The sequence below is a fragment of the Fusarium verticillioides genome, chromosome 5 (genome assembly GCF_000149555.1).
Source record: "Fusarium verticillioides 7600 chromosome 5, whole genome shotgun sequence".
In the NCBI taxonomy this organism is placed as follows: domain Eukaryota; kingdom Fungi; phylum Ascomycota; class Sordariomycetes; order Hypocreales; family Nectriaceae; genus Fusarium; species Fusarium verticillioides.
In genome coordinates, this window is record NC_031679.1 from 1,292,627 (window position 1) to 1,316,531 (window position 23,905).

Genomic DNA, 23,905 nt, shown 5'->3' on the forward strand with positions numbered 1-23,905 from the left:
GGCTGGGGTAAATCAAGTGGATTGGTCAGTTGCGTTTAGCGTTGAAGCATGACACAATCTGTCGGGTCGTCTTGGTACGAAAGCCCTGGAGACACAGAGAGTCAATGTCTTGTTGGGTTGGATGAGTCTAGATTGAAGGGAGGATAGCGCGGGTGCTAAAGCTGACACTGATTTACATATGTACATCCATCCAACATCAGGCTATGATTTAGGGCAGAGAATACTTACATAGAGCAACAAGGAAAGGAAAAGATGAAAAAAGAAAGCAGACCTCACGAGCTGTTCAGAGTTTTCGGCCACGATCATGTCGCAATTCTTTGCATCTCATTGGGTCCCAACAAGGATGCCTTCTTCCCCCTCTCCTCGCTGAGTCTGTCTGAGTGGGTGTGATTTGGGGTTGTAAGTGAGTGACGGATTGTGCCGCCTTTGACATTGATATGATGGAAATGTTTGTTTTCTACCACCATCATATGCGCAGTTAATTAATACTACGTCTCCTAATATCATCGTAACTAGAAGAAGGGCTTATAGCGACTAATTCAGTTGAAGGATACTCAACAAACCTTCCAAATTTGTAGTCCACTCACTGGCTGATGGCTGTTTCTCAGCAACTACTTGTTTGTCAGAAGTGGTTCCTGAAAGTCAATTCTGATTCCGAAAGGTCAACGCCATAACAAATGCTCATGTGGCTCGAGTAGGGCGATCTATGTTGACAGCTTTCCCTGACAGACATGGTAAGCCGAACAAGTTAGCAAGTTCAAGCTAGCCAAGACCATTCATCAAGTGATGCTAAATGATGGCGATGATGACGATAGGAGTCAGAATAAAGTAGCCACTTCTTAACTCTAATTGTTGCCCCTAGTGAATAGCTTCCTCTGTCTAGGTAAGTAGTTATCAAATTCGCACTGAGCCTCTCTGTATCTCAAGTTCTCAACCCAACAACATCTCAAGCCTCAAAATGCTTCTTGAACCACAAAGCCCGGTCCCTTCCAGATTCGCACTCGCAACAGCCCCTGCAACCGGTTCCTGGCACCAGGCGCGACATCAAGGATCCAATCGTAAGCAGAGTGGAGAGCCCTTGTTTGGCGGAAGCCATCCCTGTAGCCGGTACCTGATTGCTCCCACACCAAAAATGTCTTCTCTGCCTGCTCGCACTCAGATCGTCGCAAGAGGACTTCCATTTCGCTTCTTTGTCTAGGCAGTGGACTTGGGCGAGTAGCTAACTTATTGCAGTTACAAAGCTCCATCTCACTTTATAGGTCATCAGGTTTGGTACACCGAGTCTTGCCAATTTCCAATCATCGGTATTTCTGGTCTGAATCTAAGCTTCGCAACAACGCCAAGTCTCACGTCTCGGATATTCTCAGACAATGTCACTATCATCACGGCAACACAGAAGCATCGGCCGGGTCCGCTGATTATAAAGACGAGCAGCAGTGGCTCTCCAGAAGGGACCTGGGCCTTACAAAGACGGTCAGAAGTGAAAATTTCAACCTTTCTAGCCCTATTCCTCCACTGCACGATAGGCTGCTCCGTACTCCTGTGTACTATGCGATGCAGTGTTTGTGACACCCCAGTGAGGGCTTGTCTTGTTGACTGCAGCTAGCATAGCTAGAGCTTCCAGAGCCACGTTGACAACGGTTCTTAGTGGGCCAGTCGTGGGATGCAATGGGATGCGATGTGTGGTGTTGCAGCACGGCTCATCAGCATGATCATGTGGACACTTCAAGCCTGCATCATCTTCTCTTTTTGATATTCATTCATTCATTCGCATTGGATTGACACGAACCTGAATCTGCCTTGAACATGCCCCAATCTTCAGCCTGCACGTCATGGACTTTGCCCTTCGTAGGACGAGCCCCCAATGACAATAGCCGGTCATCCCCTGACACATTGTCCCAGCAGACCGTTCTGTTCTGACCGGGGCAAATCCGCTAGCAAAAAGAAAGCCCCATTCGACCAGCCAAACCAGGCGGAAACAATCATCACAGTCCCCCGGAGACCGGAGAACGCTTCTAGAGGCTCGTTGTGCTCAAATCTCAGACACGGCGGCGGTCCTAGCCCTAGTACACTGACACTACAATACCTCACCGACTCTTGAATAACAGTTTCAGGTATACTCTGGGTATCGCGGTTTAAAACCCGTGACTGCTCTGACCGCACATTTTGATGATACTGCTTGCCTATTTCGGCTACTCGGGGACCGGAAAGAATTGTCCGGGACTGTCAGATGCTGCAGGTTTGTAGGTGCTTTGTTGTGAGTGAAAGGTCCTGGTTGATGCTTGCGTCGAGGCGGAGGGACGGAGTTAACACAGTTATCCCGTACATACAGTAGGTATGTAAGTATATGCCGCTGGTGCTGTTAGCCATGTCACCCCAGAAGATGAATATGCAAGATAGATGGTCATCGCCAACGTTGCTACATACATATTGTCACAAGGCATGTAGGTAGGTACCAATGTGGTTGCACGATGCCAAGTTCATGTTCTTGCTCGGGCCGTGTCGCTGGCCTCATCATGACAACAATGCCTCGGCTTTTGACTTGAGAATGGTTTTAGACTCCTCATTGATAGAAGAGACACAATCATATGCGTTGTTGGGATCTGCTAAATCTACACTGCAAAGTCTTGTTTCTCTCTGCATTGTTAATCATGCCCCATCAAACTCCTGTCACTCCAACTACCCTGGATCCTGTCAATGAACCTCGGTCTCAGACATACATGGACCAGCATCATCTGAAAGCCATGCACATAATACACGCGTCGGCATCCTCTCGTGCATGGAGGAGTAACAGTAACTCGTGAGGGGTATCATCCGTTCGCCCTTCCGAGACGCGGATGAAGACTTTTGCTGTCTGTATCTCGGATCTGAGATTCGGCTTCCGTTCACTAGGTACCTACAGAGTAAAAGCAAATGCTCTGACCTACGTCAACTACCTCCTGCCTAAAACCAAAATCGAACAAGAAACATTAGAGGTAATAGTGTAGGCAGAATATTCAGCTCCTTTCAAGTCACAGTCACTATTCTCGACTCTTCAGCCTCTCACAGTCTGACACGAGTATCATCCTTCTCCACCAAGGTCGCAAGTATGCCACATGCTTGGACAGCAGATGCTCAAGTTCAGGGTAAGACCCAAGCCACAAATTCCAATGTCTTGGTCAGAACAAGCTCAATTACGGTGGACAAGATCGATATAGCCGAGCAAGAAGACACAGGGTGTGAATGGCCTGTGTAGTTCCTGCCTAGCTTCCTCTTGAGGATCAAACGAAGGAGAGAATACAAACACCCTGATTATCTTATGATGCACTGATATGTTTATAAGTTCATGTATCTTAACCCTGCAACTCTACGATCGAGTCTCTCTCTCTGTCTTACACTCACTAAGCTGCCTCGTATCAACATCCCAAAACTTGCCAGAAAGTCTTCAACCCTGGCTTGTGTAACATGAGGGTAGCCAAGTTCATGCACACAGACAGGACAAGTTTCGAGATGCTACAATAAGAGAAGCTGGATCTCGATTCAGCCTCGATAGGCATCAACTGGTGTTAATCAGTCCCCAAATAGAATGCTTAGCCACCTCAGCCGGCTTGGCTTCGATTCCTTTTGCGGATTTTGTGAGAATGGAATCAAGATCAGAGTCAGCTGCCAAACTGAACCCTTGTTGGTGGTGGACAAATAACAACCACAAATCATCATCAACATAACGCATCATGATAATCACAGTCACAATCCGGAGCGCGCCCTCTGAATAAAAAAACAATACGTACCCTCCACATGCGCTATTTCTTGGATTCATTGTCCTGCTTGTTTTGTATCACTTACCCCCATTCCCAGGGCTGACATGTCATGAACACGGCCTATCGTCTCCTCGGGTTCCTGCGCAGATGATCATCCCGCGTCGCGCCATCTGAGCTGTCAACGGGATGTTCCTCGTGCCACGGACCACTTGTCCCGTCTTATCACAATAATCCTGACTCCCCTGGGACCGGAGTATGTATGCTGTGTTGTCCAGTCGTAGTATATGCGCGCGCTTACGAATGACTGCCTCACACATCATAGCTCTTGTCTGAAATCGCGCAACTTGTACATGCTTGTATACTTATCTGCTCGGTTAAGTAGCATCGTAGAGTTGCTTCGGGAAGGACTATTGATTCTGTCCAGGATGCATGTAGGGTCTGAAAGGGAACAGCATCTCACTGAACTTGACAATTCAGCAGCCAGTCAACTTTACGGTTGGCCAGGTTTGACATGTAGTATTATATTGCATATGAGGCCAGCAAGGGCAAGGAAGATGGAGGAAAGCTTTGTAACTCAATGACCTTCAAGATTCGATGATATGTCACTTACGGAATCAACTATGACATTCCCGTTCAGGCTGTGTCGCTGTACATTCATTCATCCGTATCTATAGGACGCCTAAAATGCCAGCCCTAGAAAAAACACAACACTATTCGACATTATCCAAAGATTAATAAGAAGCCCCTGGATTCGTAAAACCAATATCGTCAACTATATTCATGATTGTAACCTCGCTATACGAGTGCTTTCCGTAAGTCTATATCTAGAAACATCATGCCTCCATTCCCAGTTCGTCGTCAACAGTCATGTGCTCCCATACTAGCTTGGAATTGTCCATCACGTATCCCAAGCACCAACAGGACAAATCCTTAAAACACCACCCATTGCTTGCGAGACGGCGTCGATACAGCCAACGATAATCCATGAACCAAACGCCGCTATATCTGTTGACGTAAATCGTACATGACCAGTCATCAGTCCCCAAGGATGCCCCATGAACATACATATCCAAGCGTCACGTCTCATTAATTCTGTGTCACTGCGTAGCATCTTCTCTCCAGTCTCAGGCCCTTCCTACAGCCCTATTCCGCTCTACTCGGGAATGGGGTTGCCGGACGGTACCTGCTGGTCCTCCTTCTTGGCCCCCCAGGTGAATGGCGAGTACCAGCTGGCTCGCTTGTTCTCCTTGACAGCCTCCTGGTTCTCCTGGACCAGTCGAAGCGGCCTCGGCTTGCCTCCCGCGAACGACGTTGTGTGCCTATCATTGTGGGTTCGGGGTGGTGATTGCGAGGGCGGCGTCGACATGGATAACTCTCCAGACTCTCCGCTCAAGCTGGACGTCTCACTCCGCATCCCAGGAAAGTTGCCGGAGGTGGCCACCGAGGCTCCGCTAGGCACCCGGGCGGCCGCGTTAGGGTTGCCCGAGTTGTTCGGCGGGGAGAAGAAGGTTTGGGAATGCCGTGGAGTCCCAAGTGGTGGAGAGACGGGGCCGTCTGGCCCCCGATACATCTGGCTGACCAGGCTGGCAGCCCCAGTATATTGGTCGCTCTGAGGCCGTGGATTCCGTCTTGTACTGGTTGAACGTGATAACCCGATCGGTATACTAGGTGCCTTGTCAGGGTCGGTGTGGTTTGAGCTGGTGGAGGGCTGCATGACGGAGATTGGCCTAGGCCTCGGTTTGGTAGGCCCGACCGCCATGGATTTGGCTCGCTGGAGGATTGTTGCCCCAGACTGTTGCTTGTCGGCAGGGGCCGGAGGAAGCTCCTTGTTGGTATCTGGGAGGCTTTTCAAATCGCTCGACTGGTCGAGGATGGACTCGAAGTCCTGATGTTGAAGAAGGCGCTCAATAATCTTGTTAATATATAATGTGAGCGCCTTGTTCTGCTCCTTCATGGACTTCAGCTCGGCCTCAAGACGGCGGTCACCATCGGAGACAGATTCCCCCTCAGTAGCCTCAGACAACTCATCAGCAAGACTAGAACCAGCAGCCTTGCCCTCGAGTGCAGCCAGGGCGTCCTGGTTGGAGTTGCTGCCCATGTAGCTGAAGTCGTTCTGCCCAAAGTCACCCTTGAGTGTACGCTCCTGTAGAAGCAGCTGGTAGCTCTCGTTGTCCTCCATAAGTCGAGCGTTCGCCATGCGAGCCTCCATGAGGAGTCGTTCGACCTCGTGCAGGCGACCGCCGCCCTGGTTCTCTGACTCGACCAGCTTAATCTGAGCCTCGGCGAGTTCCAGTCTTAGAGACTCAATGAGCTTATCTTTCTGAAGAATGAGTTTCGAGCTATTCCGCGAGTCGCTGCGCTGAATAGAAGATGGAGGTGCGAAGCTGCCATTTTCGAGCGATGGCGATGAGCCGGCAGAATCTGGATAACCAGTGAGCGGGGAAGATGGCAGAGAGAATGAATATGTGGACATACGTTGTCTCGAAGGGCGACTCTCTTCCGCCATGTTGTTTCGCTGGGCAAGGCTGTCCTTGAGGCGCTGGATCATGGCCTGCATCTCCTCTTCTCGGCTGGCCATTTCTTCCTTCTCTTTAAGAATCGAACTGCGTTCCGCTTCGTAAATGGACTCCATCTCACGCATCTGACGAGTCATCTCCCTCTTCTCGTTACTCAGAGTCTCAATCTGTTCTTCGTATTCGTGCGCTTTCTCCTCCAACTTCGCCGACTCCTTGACCGCCTCGTCGAGTTTGGACTGGAGAACCTCGACATGACGCTTGTATTGAAGGGAAGACTTCTCCTCATTCTCTAGGCGCTTCTGAAGATCTTCAACGGCAGCAGCAGCTTCGGCTCGAGCGTCTGATTCAGCAGCACTCAGAGTATCCCTTCTGGCAATAGCAGCACGGGCCGACACAGGCGCAGTTGTTCGTAGCGATCGAGTGCGGGTATGGCCATTGCTGGTAGGAGTAGTAGATCGAGAGTTGGAACGTGAGGGAGAAGGACTTGTTGAAGAATTAGAATCGGTATGAGAAACCCGGCCAACACCACCCGCCGGAGGCTTCTTTGTAGCAGCAGACATGTTTATTTGTTTTGTTTGGTTGGGCTGTGTTGGGTCGTATGCTTTTAGCGATGCAGCGTAAGAAGAGTTGGCGGTGTCTCAAGGGAGTGAGAGCAACACCAGGTTGTTTCGAGGTTGAGTATAGATATTGTACGGCTTAAACCTGCGGTAGTGTCTTCTGCTTGCGGCCGATTGTGTTGCACGTTCGCCCGGTGATCTGGAACGTATTCAAAGATAATAAACCCAACAAGAAGGGTCGAAGCTGAAATAGGAGTGTGTCTCGTCTGTCCAATACAGTAGCGGACAGTCCGTCTGCGCCTCAGAAGGGACGTTGCCAGGTACGGGGTAGGGGCCTGCACTTTAGCGTGTGGCGTCGGCGTCCAGAAGGTCGATATTTCTGGGGCATCCAAGCATTCAACTGTTGAAACAGTGGAGGCTGCGCCAGGCCAGGAAATACTGTGCTATATTGTGTAACTGGATTGATAGCGATAAGCCTTGAGAAACGACTCCAGTTTGGGGTTTGTTGCAGAAGAGTGAATGCTGTGCAGATGTTGAGGGACGAAGCCGCAAAACTCGCCAGTCGAGGACAAAGGATTCGACGGGTGTTGGCTGACCTGATATGCAGGGACTCACACTCTATTGCCAACAGCCTCCCTCGATTATGGTTTACCTAAGTAAGGGACGGAGCATTATAGGAAGGTTTCGATGTACACATGTATAGTCATTAATCTTAATTATTTACTCATACTGTAGCAGCCAATCTATATCCGTAACATTGCTGGCGCCGTAGCGTCGTAAGAGGTGATGTGTGGCTGTTCAATGTTATTCTGTCGTGTCAATGAGTGGAACAGCTCTTTTATATGGGCCCTTTATGAATGAATGCCACGGATCTTCCCCAGAAGGTGTTGGAGACATTAATAAATGCTTGTGCCTGGAAGTTTTCCCGCAAAGAACAGAGCCATACTTGATCCATGCGTACTATGCATGCCCTCTGGTAAAGTGCCTTTAATGATGCACCTGGAAATTAGGAAGAATTGTAATGGGAGATTGGCAACTGAGATTTGAATGAAATGCCCGTCAATGTATCACATGAGTGGTAGAGGAATGAGCATACCTTCCAAAACTGATCATGTTATATGTATGCCACGTAGTGGTTGACTCACAGCCAGCTAACCCAAGCATTCGAAATTCCGATCGCAACACCGGTTAGCGTAGTCACTGCACGTCCAAGGCCTGAACCTTATGGTTTACAATTAAGTGAGTGGCTCTTGAAGTTGGTAAGGTCATGCGTTCCCAGTAGCGGGTTGCTCCTCAACAACCCGTGCATTCCTACCCTTGAAGGTTTAATGCCTCTCGAACAGGGATAACACAAAAGTTAACATGCCGACTTAAGAACCAGCAAACCTTGTTCAGCTAAGGATAATGAGCAACCAGAGAGTTTATACATATACAGGTGAAGGGGAGTGCTTCTGTATTGAGTCCTTACAACGGGGTGACAGAGGTCCATACGTTAGTGCTCTCTTGTCGCAACGCTGAACGCGGCATTAACAGATCCATTTGCATGACGACTAATGTTACTATCACAGGGACAAGACAGATATTGGCGGGGAACAATGCATGAGCTTTATTTTTTATTGGCTTGAACTGGTAATCGATACCAGTCCAACGAAGCCCAAGACACATAGGTCAAGGGGAGAACTGCCAGCTTTCTTGCATCGCATGTTCTCAACAAGAGTTTTCGCTTTTTCATTACTCAGATTGGTATATCTTCAAATGCCCTAGACCCATTTTACCCCAAACGCCATAAAATGCATTCTCTATCAGCCAAGACATTTAAGCCTGCTGGTCGCTAAGAATGTCGGAGTCACCAGCGTCGAGGATGGCCATGGTGGAGCAACGGAAGAGCTTACCGCAGGCGGTACCGAGCTCAATCTATAGGTGGACATGTAAGCCTATGAACCCTCCAAAGTCGGATGACTTCTTCTCTGGGTAGGCCACAAGAACTCAAATTCTTGGGACCAAAGAAATGTTGTCAAGCAAGCCAACATTTCCGAGAAGGATCATGTTGCAGTTTCCCGCAGCATGATGGTATTTGTAAAGAGACATAGCGATTTGGGACTTACGTTGTTTCCAGAGAAGTGGTGGATGGGGGCCTTGGACAGCATGCTGTAGTACTCGAGCTCAGACTTGCGGAGAGGAGGAGTGTTGCCAGCAATGATGATGAGCTTGGCCTTGCCGGATCGGAGACTCTTGAGGGTAGACTTGTAGCCAAGAGTGACTACAAAATTTGTCAGTCCATAGTTCGGTTTTGGTTGTATCTCAGGACTCTGCGCATACCCTTTCCGGACTTCATAACAAGCGCCAACTTGGAGTTGATGCTGTTGGCATCCTTCTTGCTCTTCTTCTGGGGGGCCATTGTGACTGTTGGGCGACGGGTTGGCGTTGACTTGACGTTCGTTGATGGAAGCTGAATGTGTGAAGAAAAAGTTGCATGGGTTTTTGAAAGGCAAGTGCGTGGTGGAGTGCGCTAAGCCCGATACGCTCCTGCCGTGCCCTAAGCCGATATTTATCCGTTGACCTCATTCGCTGACAAATTAGCAGACATTGCGAGAAAGGCTGTTTGGGAGATTCTTTGTGTGTTGCTCTGTTCTCTCCTACACCAACACCATCAACCCGGATATCCATCAAACCTCCGACAAAATGGCGCGCCGTCCTGCTCGTTGCTACCGGTACTGCAAGAACAAGGTGCGTTTTTCTTAATTCGAATCATCTCCAGAAATATTGTGATTTTGACCTCGCTGGTTCATTTCCGTGACGAAATGTCCAGTGCCTTGCTTCTGCGGGGTGGTCTTCCTGATTATGAATCACCAATTTTTTGGAGATAGTATCATACTGACTTCTCCTCCAGCCGTACCCCAAGTCTCGGTTCAACCGTGGTGTCCCCGACCCCAAGATCCGAATCTTCGATCTTGGCCGAAAGCGCGCCAATGTTGACGACTTCCCTCTCTGCATTCACCTCGTCTCCAACGAGTATGAGCAGCTGAGCTCCGAGGCCCTCGAGGCCGCCCGTATTTGCGCCAACAAGTACCTCGTCAAGAACACCGGTAAGGAGGGTTTCCACCTCCGAGTCCGCGCTCACCCCTTCCACGTCGTCCGTATCAACAAGATGTTGTCTTGTGCCGGTGCCGATAGACTGCAGACCGGTATGCGTGGTGCTTGGGGTAAGCCCAACGGCACTGTCGCCCGTGTCAACATTGGCCAGATTCTCATGAGCGTCCGCACTCGTGATGCCAGTATGTGTAATCCGTTTTGCCACTCTGGACCATCTTACTAATCAACTACCAGACCGTGCCATCGCCCTCGAGGCCCTACGACGATCCCAGTACAAGTTCCCTGGCCGACAAAAGATCATTGTCTCCAAGAACTGGGGTTTCACCCCTCTCCGACGTGAGGAGTACCTCGACAAGAAGGCTGCTGGCCGCGTCAAGGTCGACGGTGCTTACGTCCAGTTCCTTTCCAACCACGGTTCTCTGGAGCGCAACATCCGCCGCTTCCCTGATGCCTTCAAGTCTGAGGCTTAAAGAAATGATGGACAGGATGGAATCTGGGTTTTCTGGCGTCAAAATGGCTTGTCAAATAAGGACCTCTCGAGACTTTACTAGTTGAAAGGTGCCGGTTAGGCAAATTGAAATCTTGCATTCAGAATTGTGTTCCTTCATCGTGCACCTCATAATTGATGATATCATGCAAAGAATTTCTGACTTTGACTAGTGTGATAGGTCTTATCTAAGCACCGGATGGGATTCTCTGAGATCTGTAACATTGAAATGTGCCTCTCAATTTCTTAAGCCATGCACTTCTTGGCTTATTGTAGTCAGACAGTTGCTCATCGATCAGCTCAAGCCTGGCATTCCTCTCACGCTTGGGTTGGTGATTGGCGGGCGGGTCGTGTTGTCCGCATCCCCACTCGTACGCTCTGCCGACCATAGTGGTGTACTCCCTCTCACCTCGGGGGAATCCTGATGCAGGAGGAATACTACCATTTCTTGATGCTTGTTATATGTCATTTCAAGGTACTTGGGCTTTGCATATAGAAGACTGTACTTTAAGAGTGTCGACACAGACATGCAATGTCTTGTTGGGGCAGTTTCGCAATGCGGCTACGCTTGTCTTCGGACCACATGACTTCACTTGGGTGATTTGTGACGCCATGAAGGTCACAGGTAGCGCACGTCTTTTTCCTCAGTCTGACAGAAGACATTAGGGGTTATCGTTGGACAAGATGGAGCCCCCTTGGTTAGGCCGAAGAAACATGAAGCGTAAAGTTGTATGAGGTGAGGATTCTTTTACTCATCGCTCGGGGACCTCTTTGTTCTTTCTTGTGAAAAAATAATCTGGTTCAGTTGTACCGAGTAGTGAGATACTTGATAGTCGGTGTCTATTGTGTGGCGCTGTTCCTTTAGGTCGGTTTTAGTAGCATCCATTAGCACAGTCAGATGCAGTATGAGATGAGAAGTGGCTGGCTAAAGCTGGCATTGGACAAATGGAATGGAGGCCCTAGGGGATCATGAAGGCACCTCACCTGCGGTTGTGTCACCTTGGGCGGGACTGCGGGCAGGCTAGCTCATAGGTACCTCAGATCTGTCTTTGATGGGCAGCAACTTATCACCCTGCATCTGATCTTGGCTGTGGATATGTGTCGGGCCCTTTTTCCTTCTCGAAGAATGTAACGATGGTTTAACCGTACGACTTCTTATTAGGCATATCAACTTACGGCTGCGGTTAAAATATCGGTCAGCACGGCATGAAGTGATAAGCAGGCCCGAAATGCCATCATGGATGTTTGTTCGGGCTTCGTCAAAAAGATTGCTACGGCTGTCCACGTCAGAAGAGCCAGAGTTAGAATCAGGGTTGTACGTCTGTCTCAATGCGGTCTTGGGTTTGTCTTATCCATCCGCGTCTCGCGACTCATGCGGGTGGACTCTGTTGAGTGGGAACGCATAGTTTTAAGGCGTCTTAACTCTTAACATATCGATACCCAGCATTATGCAGTGGTACTTTCTACCCGTGTTTCCGGGTACTGTACATGTTTGTTTCTCTCTGTCTTGTTGAGTTCAAAGGCAGCTGAGCTTCACTGGCTATGGCGGATGGATGGACAAGTGAACACGCGAGCGTCTTCCCCCCCCCACCCGCCGATCAACCCCCGACTACAGCGTCTAGATGACGCCCATGAGCGTAGCATCCCTCTAAGGTACGGAGACTGACCTAGCTCCCTTTGGTGCAGTTCACTTTGCGCTGAGGTGCTTGACTGGCCCCTCCCAAGGTTCCATCTGCAATCCTCCCGCCTCTCTTCTCCCTATCTTTTAGTGATACTACAAACCCTTTCTTCCCCCAACATCTTGCTTTTCGAATCTTCTTGTCTTTTACTTCATACCTTCACCTCTTTTCACTTCTTGGACTGCTCGCGGTTGATAACCTCGAGCATCCAAGTCCTCTATCACTTGCTTTGTTCCACTTTGCCGCATATCGCCTCCGCCAGCACCCCGACATAGGCGGATACAGTTATCTAGGGGGTCCACTTCCATCATCAACGCATCTTATCTTGTCCGCCATTTCCTTATCGCCGCCAACCTCGCAGCTTCACGACAGTTACAACGAGCGTAACAATCATGGCTTTTCATCAGCCGACCCGACAGTCGGTCCAGCGCGTCGTTCGGGCTCCTGTTGACGAGCAAGAGACCCCTCGGAGAGATGTGCCAACAACCCAAGAACGTGAACCAGAACAGTCGCAGACATGGGTGCTCTTCGCGCCAACTGATGTGACAACAACATCATATCTCACCGAAACGGATCACTCGCTGAAAACTCCTGGAAGATCACGAGTGGGAGATCTGGGCAGTTTGAACTCGGCTGCGAAATCGGAGGCTGAGTCACGCCAATCCGCCTCAGCATCTGGTCTTGATGAAGAGGATGATGCCGAGCTAGATAGTCTAGATGGCCACTTGCCTGGCTTTCGCTCAATATCTGCAGTGCAGTATCAGCCACAGGAAGAACAGCAGGGATCTGGGCCAGTGTTTCCCGGCCACGATGGTCTGGGATCCTTCCACCTTGATCAGCCCACCTTGGGGGCTGAAGCACAGGATCACATCTACCAATTCGAACGATTCAATCCCAGACGGCAGTATCAGCGAAGAGAGAGCTTTGATCTGCGGCAGCTCGATGTAGAGCGTGACCAGGTTCATGAGGCAGAGAAGCGCCAAAGAATTGAAGCTTGGCGACTGGAACACAGTCGAGTACTGCTAGGTGAGATTCAGCGCGAGACAAGGAGGAGACGATTTTCGCAAGCATCTATTCAGAAACGCCCATCCTCCAACGTGCCTTCTGTCCCATCGGCCCTTGCCTATGATGGAGAATCAGACAACACGACATGGCACGATGAGGATGCTATTGGGACATCATCGGATTCAAAAGGTTTCTTTTCCAAGGTCACCAGAAGATTCTTGCGAGATATAGTTGGAATGGACGAACGATCGATTTCAGTGTTCTTGGGAGAAACGGTACCTGAGGATGATGAAGATCTATCGTCAACACCCCGCGCTTCCCAAACCTTGGCATGGGAGTCGCGACAGTTTGCCTCTAGAGAGGAATGGCAGCTGGACATGCTGGAGAGGATGTCGAGGGAGCTTGGTTCCCTTGTCAGCCATATTTCCCATCATCCTGGTGCATTCTCAACCTATACCCGAGTCCAGCAGATGCCACTTCCCTACGCTGGCCTTCCAATCATCCCGGAGTCAAATTCATCTCATTCCGCCACAGACAACATTCGACCAACAGAACATGAACACGCGTCATTCCCACAATTCAAACCAACAATTCAGACATCATCGCAACCCATCAACATTCATGGCAGATCTGAACCTTCGGCCGAAGTCACGCAAACGTCACGACAAGACACTCCTATGAGCAACACGTTCACTCAAGAGGAATGGGAGAAGGATCTTGATATGAAACTGGTGTTTAGATATCTACGCTCTCGTTTCATGCCACGAAGCAGCAATCCTCCCCCATCAACACCAGTTCACCTGGCTACGTCGAATAGTCAAGACACAGCCGCAAAGCTGGCCCGCGTCCGTCAACACCACCCGTTAGTTTCACGCATGCGACCTCCCGCCGAACGCCGAACGTTCAAAGCTACGACGCCCGGAAGTCCAGTGGCAATTCGGCATCCGAGTAGTTGCGCGAGTCAGAGCACCAGACGATCCGCCCGCCGTAGTAGTGTCTCATCTCGACACTACTGGGACATAGGTGGATCTCTGGGTACAGGCTCTGTAATTGCGTCTAACGGTCCGATGGGTAGCTGGGGCGAAGTGTGACGATAATTATGATGTATGTGAAGATGAAAGTGTAACAGAGGTTGACGCATGAGCTACGACGGGCGCATTACAACGGTCGCATCAGGAGTATATGAGCATTTGGCCAGTTACAGGTTAACTACATGACGTATGTTTTAAACGAAGGAAATCACCACTATTGAAAATTATTCAAAGATAATGGTTGGAGTTTTTCTGGGACATGATAGAGTTTTGTTTTATGATTTTACGGACTTGTCCTTGGGCAGGTCCCCAATACTCACTGTAAACAAAGAAATTATCCCTTCATTCTTTGCAGACAAATTGTATCCCATTGTCCTAGTTCAGATTCATTGTGATTTATTTTCATTTGTCACTGACTATTCTGGTGTGTCGCACAGCCAGCCATTAATCGAGGCCAAGGGCCCAGTTATCGCCTCACTGAACGAGTCGAGATTAGAACGCAATGGGACATGACAATCACGTCAATCTTGGAAAGAAAAGTAACGTAAGGAGAGGCTGGGAACCAATTGCATTTTCCGCCTTGTTTGACATTTGCCTCAATGAGGCATCTTTAGTTCTTTGCACGGGTTGTATTTATTTTGGTGAAAACAGCTCCAGCCTGTACCTGAGTTCAAAGGGGTTCTTTGTAGGTGGTGCAAGTCTTGAATTGTGTATCATTCACATGTAGTAACGGGCTTAGGGCGGTTCTTTAATAAAAGGTTCTGGCAATTATGACTCCTTCTCTTCAACACATACTATATCTTGATGCCTCACGATTGAACTTCTCCTTTTCAGAGAACATTGTCCAACCGTTCATTTGACTCAACTTAGACCAACGGGGAGAAGAGGGAGGCGCCGTTCGCTCCCGTAGCAAGGCGGGACTCGTCGAGTGCGGAAGCACCCTATTGGTTAGAAAAATCCTTATCTCGAAGCGCTTCCTTGTCCTTTTGTCACTCTTAGTGAGCGTGCACTGGCGTGAGCACTTAATTAGGCGGGGTAGAAAGAGAGGCAGCTCTGAAAGTGACTTGGCGAGGAGCGCGCTCTGAGACAAGTGGTGCCGCTTTAACAAGTTTCGTGTCTCCCTTGCATTTTAACCAAGAAGACGTTAAAGGCAGATATGAAGCTTCGTGTTCTTCAACGGTCGACGTTATTAAACCCTAAAAGATGATCTTGCTGGTGAAAATGAATTAATCCCCGTACTGTGAACCTTGAAATCATTATTTTGCCCATAATTTGAGCGATTGAGCTGCTTCCGAGAACGTGCTGTATTTCTGCTCTGTTTTCCACTGTAAAGGCAGCTACGATTACTTGCCTTTTATGGCAATAGTGCGTCAACAGGATTCGCGCGTGCCTACCGTCGAGGCGTGTCTTGCTGTGGGGGAATCTGATTCCCTATCCCCGTCCCCTCTTGTCCTATCTCATCTCGTGAACCACTCGAAAAGCAGTCGCCTTGTTCGCCCTGTTCCCTCCTCCATAGGCAGACAGACATTTCGAGTCCCCTCCATCTCGTGCCTCGTGCTCTTGCGACTTTGCTTCTCGCCCACTCTCCCCCGTTCGCCTGCGATTTCTCGTCGTCTCCTGAGCTTCCAGTGTATAAATTGCGCTGTTCCCTCCATCAGCGCTCGTGTGCTTCCCCTTCTCCGTTCGCGCTTTGGTCAGTCTCATCTATGCTTTGGGATTCTGTTCCATTTCCTCGCCCGGGTTTTTTTGGACTGCGCCTGGATATTTTTCAACCTTGACGACCTGGACAGCTCTTCTAATTGATCTTATAGTGCGATGAACTGAAATTAGGCGGCCGATTTGCCTGCGACCCTGTCCAGTTGGGCCTGGTTGCAGCCCTTGACACATCATCACGGCTGTCATCGACCAATTGCCATACCATATATATATATCTTACATAGTAGCTTCCCCCCCAGACTTGGACCTCAATCCTCGAAGGCACCCGAGCCTATCTATACACTCGCTTTCGATCCCAACCTCGCGACATGAGCGCGTGTAGCTTCCAATGGCAACGACCCCGTTCGACCCGTCTCACTTCACTCCTAATGCCTTCGATATATACACAGATGCTGTCGCGATAAGGGCGCCGACTCCCAGCTTGCCAGGAGGAGCTTGCGGTTTCGTGGACTTGAATCCTGGTGCCAATGGAGCCCGATGTGGATGCCGGAGGTTCTGGAGTCGTTGCCCAACTGGCAATCTTGTGCCGGACCAAACCCAATGGTGTATGTGCAATCACCACGCCTGCTATCATGAGGAGGGATCTCGTGATGTCCAGCAGCCCGAGGTGGGTATACCAGGCCAGGAGAACGAGAGACCCAGGACTGGAAGAGAACCGTTAAGCCCCGTAGTGGACATTGCCATCAAGACGCCCCCTGTGATACCCGGAATGGATTTCGCGAGTTTCAATGCAGGAGCCTTTTCTTTCATCCAAAGGACACCAGACCAGAGATTACCGGACCAGAGAATATCCGCGGATATGGGCCCATTTCCAAGGATTTCTACCAGCCAAAACATCGGTGCTTCTGCATCAATCCCGGATACCTTGAGCTGGGGCGGCCTTCTTCAGTCACAGTCTTGCCCTTCTGCTATTCCACCAATACCGGCCCAGTGTTTGATTGCTTCTCAAACCGCATCGACAACCTCATCCGCCCACGCCAAATATCTCCGGCCGTTTGCAGGAAAGGGACTTAACACACTCAATGGGCTTGCAGCAGAGAAACCTCCGTCCCCAACTCAGGCCAATACCCAGGATGTTCCACCAACTTCTGTGCCTCAGAACCAGGCGCCACCAGCTGACTCTTTTACGTGGACTTCCCAGGACTACAAACCACCTGACACTCCCCGCGCAAGCACACCAACCCAGTCTGAACCCCGAGCTCTAGCCTTCAGTGCAGCTGTTTCGCGTCGCGCTTTCAAGAACCTATCTGACATTGTCAGCGGTCACGATCAGCGTTTGGATCGGCTGGAGACGGTCTCATTCACAGCAGCGGGACATGAGGAATGCCACGAAAAGCATGATCACGCCGACATTCGTATGACTGAGTTAGAAAGTCGCGTTGAGGAAGTGGAGAAACTTGTGAATGATAACAAGAGCGTTCTTAACGACAGCAATAGCGTCACGTCTCGCCGTGGTGATGATGCCAGTGTGATATCGGTATCGACCAGCACTACGAGTCGGCCAGCTCACTCACAGGAGCTGTGGAGTCAGGTCCAATCTCTACAAGCACAGGTGGTGCAATTACAGTCGCTGATGCCATCCCCAAATCATCCATTTGAGATCGAGGTGGTCTTTCTGCCTTTTCCCCTTAAAAAGGTATGGCAGGAGGCACAGCAGTTCAAGAACGAGCCACAAATCTCCAACGATGACTGGACGCAATTACCCATGACGCACAGCACTGCAACTCTCCGGTCTGAGATGTCGCTCTATCCTGACTGGATGGTCTCAGATCAAGACACGAAATGGCTTCTGCCTAAAGCTTGCGCAGACAAAGGCGTTATTGATCGACGATTGCGCAGCCGTGGTCTAATCAAGACGATATCTGTCAAGGGCTCGGACGCTCGTAGCGTTACTATGGCTATGAACGCAGCTTTTGGTCACCTCTTTCGCGAGATGAACATTTTCTCTCGTCCACAAACGACAGATCCTCGCTCATCAACATTTTTGGGGCTTCAATCCACTTGGGTCCCCCTTCGCAAAATTCATAAGGATTCACGATTACGTTTCCTCAGTCCTGCTGAGATGATGACTCCAGCTGTGTGGGACGTTCAGTTCCTGAGCCAAGTCATGATGAGAGCTTCTGAGCCTAGGTTGTTCGTAACTCATCCTGATGCCTACCTTCAGGACTTTCAGGCCTACGAAATGGGCTGGACGTGGCAGATGCTCAGGGAAATGAGTCCGGTCGCCCCTGATCCATCAGCCTCACTAGACGAAGGCAAACCGTATGAAGAGTGCTGGTCTTGGGTTGAGCAGCTTGATGAGCCACCGAGTGCAAGCAACTCCATGAACGTGCGACACGACAAGGCACCAACCTCATCATCACCATCGCAGACCTTTTATCCAGCTCTGCAGTCAATCAAATCTGCAAGCCCATCTATGACACGTGCTCAGTCACCGTTGCTCAGCAGACGGGGCTCTCGCCCGCCTCACATTAGGACCTCTTCAATGCCCATGTCTGCCCCAGTACAAGCCTCACCTGCCCTCAGCAGACGCCGCGTGGCGTCATACGGACAGAGCCGTCGCTCCTCTCCAGCTCTGCATGCCAACTCCCAGTCAGCAATCATGAAGCGTCGCCGCACAAGATCACCTAGCCATCGTTTCACACCCAGATGGACTGCTTCACCGAGTCCAATGCCCCTTGGAATTCATGATCGTCAACCAGCGCGTGGCACTACTCCCTTTGCCTATGCTACGCCGTACAGCAATGCCCCTCTCCAAGAACGACCTATTCGCGCAGGGAGTGCTGCTCCTGTTCCCGCCCAGGATGACTTCGATGATGACTCTGACTTTAACATCGAGATATACGAGAGCGGATCCGAAGACATGGAAGATGCTGAAAGCGTGAACGACATGGAGATTGTCACACACAACCAAGCTCTCGTAGAGCAAGGTTCGCAGGGCTGGCAACTTCCAGAAGATGAGCCGTGGCCTGGGATCGAGGACCAGCGCGAGGCCTCGGATGGCGAAAACGTTGATCCTGACAGCAACGTCAGCAGCCAGCCTTCCGAGTATCCCAGTACACAAAATGCATGGCCAGATAACAACGCGGCCGAGTTTCACATTCACGAAGATGACGATAACAGATCATGAGGTTTTCGAAGTACGTTATATATAATTGCTGCCAAACAACATGAAGGCAGCTCTATTTTCAACTCTCTGTACACATGCCCATCTCCACCCATGGTTGGCAATTTCATTGTTCTGCGTGTTTATAATTATATGCTTGGCGTTTCACAGGAAGGTTCTGGTTTACAAGGCGTTCCTGCAATCAAGGTTTAGGGGTGAATGGCGCTAGGGGGTAACAAGGGCGTACGATTATATGGGCTGGATGAGTCAATACTATTCAGATGAAGTTGGGTGTCCCCTGATTCTGGATATTGGAAGATTGTGCTTTGATAGCGGGAAAAGTTTGTAAATCTGGGAAGGATCTTTTGTACCACGATATCAGCCCGCATACTCCTCTTTGTCTGAGCTTGTTGAAGGATCTACCAAACAAGCGATGTATATTGTTCTATTTGGGTCCCTGGTCATGCTTATGCTCTGCCTTGTGATGAGAGACGAGAAAGGGAAATGACTTCAAGAGATATATCCCCTCAGTTACCAACTTCTCTCCGAGGTATATTCCAAGTCACCGATGTGAAGCGTCTCGTAACTATGTATCCCCATTTGAATTGTCTATAGGCCATTTAGCTCCTAATCACGATCCCCATGGCCCGCTTCTGATATGGACCATGCTGGGGTTAAAGGTCAAATTACCCCAAGAGGAAATAATTAGAGGGGTTAAGTCAACTTTACCTTTGATATCCAACTCTCTCTCCTCTCCCAAGCGTCGTTCCACCACCCCACGTTGTGCTATGGACTGTTTGACCTCTTGTCTTGTCTTGTCCCACTGACGTGTTAGCGCGGTTAAGCCGAAAATGGCAGCAATTGGGCAGAATAATGAGTTACAAGATTTAACGTTAGTTAGCGTTGACCAAGTACAAGAACAGTACAACATGGGTTAAACGGCCAACGCGTTGTATCATGACTCTATTTCACCGTTTACAGTGAGACAAAGTTGTCTAGGGTACCCAGTAATGCCTCGTGAACCTTGAAAGTCACCGCCTAATAACCGCCTGGGGCCCCAATCAATCGATGCCCAAAAAACGACAGTGCCAACACCAGGTTCTGTTTCTGTGCCTGTGTGGGCGGCATCAAATTTTTTACCCGCTAAAAGCCATTGGATCCAATGGCTGTATCTCCACTAATATTTACGACCGGGAGCTCTTGCATTCGCAGGCGCGGACGCGGGTACCTGTACAACCGTGTACAGAAGCAGGAATGGATGCGGATGCGGATGCACCTTTTTAAAAAGTCGAGACTCCCGCCTTTTTCTTCACCTCCACGAAACATCACCACTTCCACCTTCGGCTCGTCGCTTGCATTTACGTCACGTCGGACTTTTTATTCTTTCTACTCTTCTAACTGCAAAATGTCTTCCGAGGAGATCACCCACCCTACCATCAAGGGTATGTTTTTCTTGCTGTTCATGTTATCTTTTTTTCTACTGCCCCGCGTTATCCTGCCCCTCTCTCATGATGATCATCACCATCATGCACATGTCTGGTCACTCAATTCCTCACGGTTTCTTTTTGAAATGAAGCCTATGACCTGACGATTGGTTCTCGTAAGAGTCGGGACTCAAATTCTTGAGCTTATCGCTACATAATAGCGACAGCCTCAGCTCTTCAATCTACGCTTCCCCTCTATACACCAAGATCTTCGCATACACTCCAATTCCCTCAGAGTTTTTAATTCTTGTCGGCAAAAGCTAACATTCTTTTCAGATGGCTGGTTCCGAGAGATCTCGGACATGTGGCCCGGTAAGCACATATGATCCATTCAGAAAATAGCTTTCAATTCTTAACCTACCCAATAGGCCATGCCATGACCCTCCGCGTCGAGAAGGTCCTCGTCCACGAGAAGAGCAAGTACCAGGATGTCCTCATCTTCAAGTCCACCGACTTCGGCAACGTTCTGGTTCTCGACAACGTTATCCAGTGCACCGAGCGTGACGAGTTCTCCTACCAGGAGATGATCGCCCACCTCGCCCTCAACTCCCACCCCAACCCCAAGAAGGTTCTTGTCATTGGCGGTGGTGATGGCGGTGTTCTCCGTGAGATCGTCAAGCACGACTGTGTTGAGGAGGCCACCCTCTGCGACATCGACGAGGCTGTTGTCCGCCTTTCCAAGGAGCACCTCCCCTCCATGGCCTGCGGTTTCGACCACCCCAAGTCCAAGACCCACATTGGCGATGGCTTCAAGTTCCTCAACGACTACAAGAACGAGTTCGACGTCATCATCACCGACTCCTCCGATCCCGATGGTCCCGCCGAGGCTCTCTTCCAGAAGAGCTACTTCCAGCTCCTCCACGACGCTCTCCGCGAGGGCGGCGTCATTACTACTCAAGGTTGTATGTTCCCTATTTTCTTGAGGAGAGTAACTGGCGTCCCTAGGAACGGCAGAATCGGGGAACCCTCCCGGATCAAAGTTGATCGCTGTGGCTGGGATCTCCCTCGATGGGTACATTTTGGTGCCGCTTCCCTCCTAGGGGCTCCCAGAAGCTAGTGCTGCTTTCCCAGCTCTGCTTCCGGTAGTCCCGCGATAGCATGCATTTCGTTTGTTGGTCAACGTGTGCCGCGTTCGTCCGTTCAGTTCTGCTGTTCCTGACCCGCCATGTTATTGTAGTATTGCATAGTAGTTTCTCATGGGACTACACTAACTCGTTAACTTGCTCACAGCCGAGAGCCCCTGGCTTCACCTCCCCCTCATCACCCGCCTCAAGAAGGACTGTCAGGCTATCTTCCCCGTCGCCGAGTACGCCTACACCACCATCCCTACCTACCCCTCCGGTCAGATTGGCTTCATGGTCTGCTCCAAGGACCCCAAGGCCGATGTCAAGACACCTCTCCGATCCTGGACGAAGGAGGAGGAGGACGCCAAGTGCCGATACTACTCTGCTGAGATCCACAAGGCCAGCTTCGTCCTTCCCAAGTTCGCCCAGAAGGCTCTTGAGTAAAGCCGTTTACCATGTCGAGGATCTTTGGGTAGGATGTCTGGCTACTTTTATGAGTTTACGCAGGATAGGGATCAACTGAGATACAAAAACATGACCAAGGTGGTCACGAATAGATTAACATGGACGCAAAGGTATATGTGTTCAAAAAGGAAAAGACTCTGGCGTTTTACTGCAAATCGAGTCGTAAAATAAAGGATTTTGGTCCCTCGCTCAATATATACTCCGTCATTGTCCCGTGACGCATTTCAATCTGAGCTCTTATGTGCTGCTAAAAGGGGTAGTAGTCCTAAGACTCAAGGTTCCTCAAACCGGATCTTTCCCTCGCTTACATCAGGGTATACATCAAACCTTCGTTGAGTGTTCAATGGGATGTTCTTCCTCGCTTCGGTAATCTTCTCAGGGTCGAGTTCCCAGTCGACAGTGGTCTCCTTCTCGTCTGCTTCGACCTGAACCTGCGCCATTGGGTCGGCGACAAGACTGTGGCCGTAAGCAGGATAGCCTGTTTCAGCATGCGCGGGACTGCAGAGAGCTACATAGAGCTGGTTATCAGCAGCTCGAGCTCTACCAAGCAATTGCCAGTGAAGAGGGCCGGTTGTGGTGTTGAAGGCGCCAGGATAGATAAGGGCAAAGGCACCCTTTCGAGCCGCAATGGTGGCTAGTTCAGGAAAGCGGACATCGTAACAGATAGCAACAGCAATCTTGCCGTACTCAGGAAGATCAACAAGTGTCACCTTGTTACCAGGACTCAGAATATCTGACTCGCGGAATGTGATCTTGCCAGGGATATCGATATCAAAGAGATGAACCTTGCGGTGTGTACCTAACAAGGCACCGTCGGGTCCAAAGATGAGAGTTGTGTTATAGTACTTCTTCGTATCCGGGCTGTATTCTGGAATTGACCCACCGACGAGGTAGACTTTGTTATCAGCAGCCATTGCAGAGAGTGCGTGATAAGAGGGCGCAGCATCGCTAGATGGCGGACTAGGTTGTAGAGTCTCCGCGTACTGAGGGAAGTGATCTGTTCCATAAGGCGAGTTGAAGCATTCTGGCAGAACAACAATCTTTGCTCCTGAAGAAGCTGCTCGGGCGACGTGTGACGCTGCACTATCGAGGTTGGCCTTCTTGTCAGAGCCAGAAGCGAGTTGAATGAGAGATAGCTTGACGCGCTGCTTAAGAACTGGTTCAGTGATAGACGACATCTTGCGGATAACGGAGGGGCTGCTTCGTTGGAATAGTGAGAACAGTGAGACTGAGGTGGTCAAAGATCGAGATGTTAGTGCGAGTCGACTAAGGACAGTTCGCATCGTTTATGAGTACAATCAGCAGCTTTATCAAGATGGCGAAAGATATGGAAACGTTGGCGAGGGTTGTTTGGCGGCATCGGGGTACGAGTGATGTGATCCAATGGGAGTGGGGGTGGGGTTCATTACGAAATAGTAACGAGCTCTTCGGTATGACGCGGGGCAAGAGGGGGAGATGCTATTCGCCAAAAGTTGTATCAATGAATGAGTTGACCAAGAAACAACACAACCATTGAATAGCCTACAGTTTCCACGACAATTTGTCAGATTATTTAGGGGAACTGCAATGTTACTCAAGACAGGCAGATATCCTTGAGTTACACAGAACCTCATACGAATTACTCAACAGTTGATGACCCTGGCAAATCGGTTGCATTCGCCTGGGCTTGATATCGAGTATACAAGTTTAAAAAACAGATCAGCACAACTATAAATGTCATATTTCGAGCAAAGTTCATTTCTTAAGGAGTGAGAATAGCTGCCAATTGTTGCTCCTGTAGCAGCTCAGCTTCATCCTTCAAACCAAAGATCAGAGTAAATCAAGTCAAGCCTCAAAACGAGTGACACCAGACAAATGCCGGCCATAGATAGATATCCACACCAATAAAAGCAAATCACATGGTATCTCAAACGATTGAGTGTGCACACTTGTATGTAGCCTGATACGGCTATCCCCTCTTATATA

At 49.8% G+C, this 23,905-nt stretch overlaps 7 protein-coding genes across 12 annotated transcripts; 4 read left to right on the plus strand and 3 right to left on the minus strand.

Annotated features, from left to right (window-relative positions):
- Positions 1-4,196: 4,196 nt before the first annotated feature.
- On the minus strand, positions 4,197-7,902 carry FVEG_02973 (hypothetical protein). 3 transcript variants are annotated; one of them, XM_018890527.1, is made up of 3 exons: positions 7,535-7,571; positions 6,213-7,462; positions 4,197-6,158 (listed from the first exon to the last, which is right to left on the minus strand). In XM_018890527.1, the coding sequence occupies exons 2-3, from the start codon at positions 6,811-6,813 to the stop codon at positions 4,891-4,893; spliced, it is 1,869 nt and encodes a 622-aa protein (XP_018746855.1). In that variant the 5' UTR covers positions 6,814-7,462; positions 7,535-7,571; the 3' UTR covers positions 4,197-4,890. The 3 variants fall into 3 exon arrangements, with proteins under 3 accessions (XP_018746855.1, XP_018746853.1, XP_018746854.1); XM_018890525.1 differs by having other exon boundaries at positions 4,197-7,462; XM_018890526.1 differs by having other exon boundaries at positions 4,239-6,158; positions 6,213-7,902.
- A 416-nt stretch (positions 7,903-8,318) lies between these two features.
- Positions 8,319-9,302, minus strand: FVEG_02972 (60S ribosomal protein L30). Of its 2 annotated transcripts, XM_018890523.1 has the most exons (3): positions 9,130-9,302; positions 8,916-9,070; positions 8,391-8,724 (listed from the first exon to the last, which is right to left on the minus strand). In XM_018890523.1, the coding sequence occupies exons 1-3, from the start codon at positions 9,206-9,208 to the stop codon at positions 8,626-8,628; spliced, it is 333 nt and encodes a 110-aa protein (XP_018746851.1). In that variant the 5' UTR covers positions 9,209-9,302; the 3' UTR covers positions 8,391-8,625. The 2 variants fall into 2 exon arrangements, with proteins under 2 accessions (XP_018746852.1, XP_018746851.1); XM_018890524.1 differs by having other exon boundaries at positions 8,319-9,070; positions 9,130-9,287.
- A 190-nt stretch (positions 9,303-9,492) lies between these two features.
- Positions 9,493-10,373, plus strand: FVEG_02971 (60S ribosomal protein L10-A; the record flags this gene model as incomplete). The annotated part of the gene is made up of 3 exons (XM_018890522.1): positions 9,493-9,537; positions 9,701-10,085; positions 10,138-10,373. 3 exons carry the CDS (start codon positions 9,493-9,495, stop codon positions 10,371-10,373), a joined length of 666 nt encoding a protein of 221 aa, XP_018746850.1.
- Positions 10,374-12,461: 2,088 nt separating this feature from the next.
- FVEG_02970 (hypothetical protein) lies at positions 12,462-14,165 on the plus strand (the record flags this gene model as incomplete). The annotated part of the gene is made up of 1 exon (XM_018890521.1): positions 12,462-14,165. One exon carries the CDS (start codon positions 12,462-12,464, stop codon positions 14,163-14,165), a length of 1,704 nt encoding a protein of 567 aa, XP_018746849.1.
- A 1,382-nt stretch (positions 14,166-15,547) lies between these two features.
- On the plus strand, positions 15,548-19,601 carry FVEG_02969 (hypothetical protein). Its single transcript, XM_018890520.1, has 2 exons — positions 15,548-15,798; positions 15,917-19,601. The coding sequence occupies exon 2, from the start codon at positions 16,150-16,152 to the stop codon at positions 18,949-18,951; it is 2,802 nt and encodes a 933-aa protein (XP_018746848.1). The 5' UTR covers positions 15,548-15,798; positions 15,917-16,149; the 3' UTR covers positions 18,952-19,601.
- A 515-nt stretch (positions 19,602-20,116) lies between these two features.
- On the plus strand, positions 20,117-23,743 carry FVEG_15160 (spermidine synthase; the record flags this gene model as incomplete). 3 transcript variants are annotated; one of them, XM_018904275.1, is made up of 4 exons in its annotated part: positions 20,123-20,369; positions 20,688-20,723; positions 20,780-21,310; positions 21,642-23,743. In XM_018904275.1, the coding sequence occupies 4 exons, from the start codon at positions 20,186-20,188 to the stop codon at positions 21,917-21,919; spliced, it is 1,029 nt and encodes a 342-aa protein (XP_018746845.1). In that variant the 3' UTR covers positions 21,920-23,743. The 3 variants fall into 3 exon arrangements, with proteins under 3 accessions (XP_018746846.1, XP_018746845.1, XP_018746844.1); XM_018904274.1 differs by having other exon boundaries at positions 20,186-20,369; positions 20,780-21,313; positions 21,642-23,669; XM_018904276.1 differs by having other exon boundaries at positions 20,117-20,369; positions 20,780-23,743.
- FVEG_02966 (nitrilase) lies at positions 20,277-23,303 on the minus strand. The gene is made up of 2 exons (XM_018890519.1): positions 21,624-23,303; positions 20,277-21,566 (listed from the first exon to the last, which is right to left on the minus strand). The coding sequence occupies exon 1, from the start codon at positions 23,221-23,223 to the stop codon at positions 22,213-22,215; it is 1,011 nt and encodes a 336-aa protein (XP_018746847.1). The 5' UTR covers positions 23,224-23,303; the 3' UTR covers positions 20,277-21,566; positions 21,624-22,212.
- Positions 23,744-23,905: the final 162 nt, after the last annotated feature.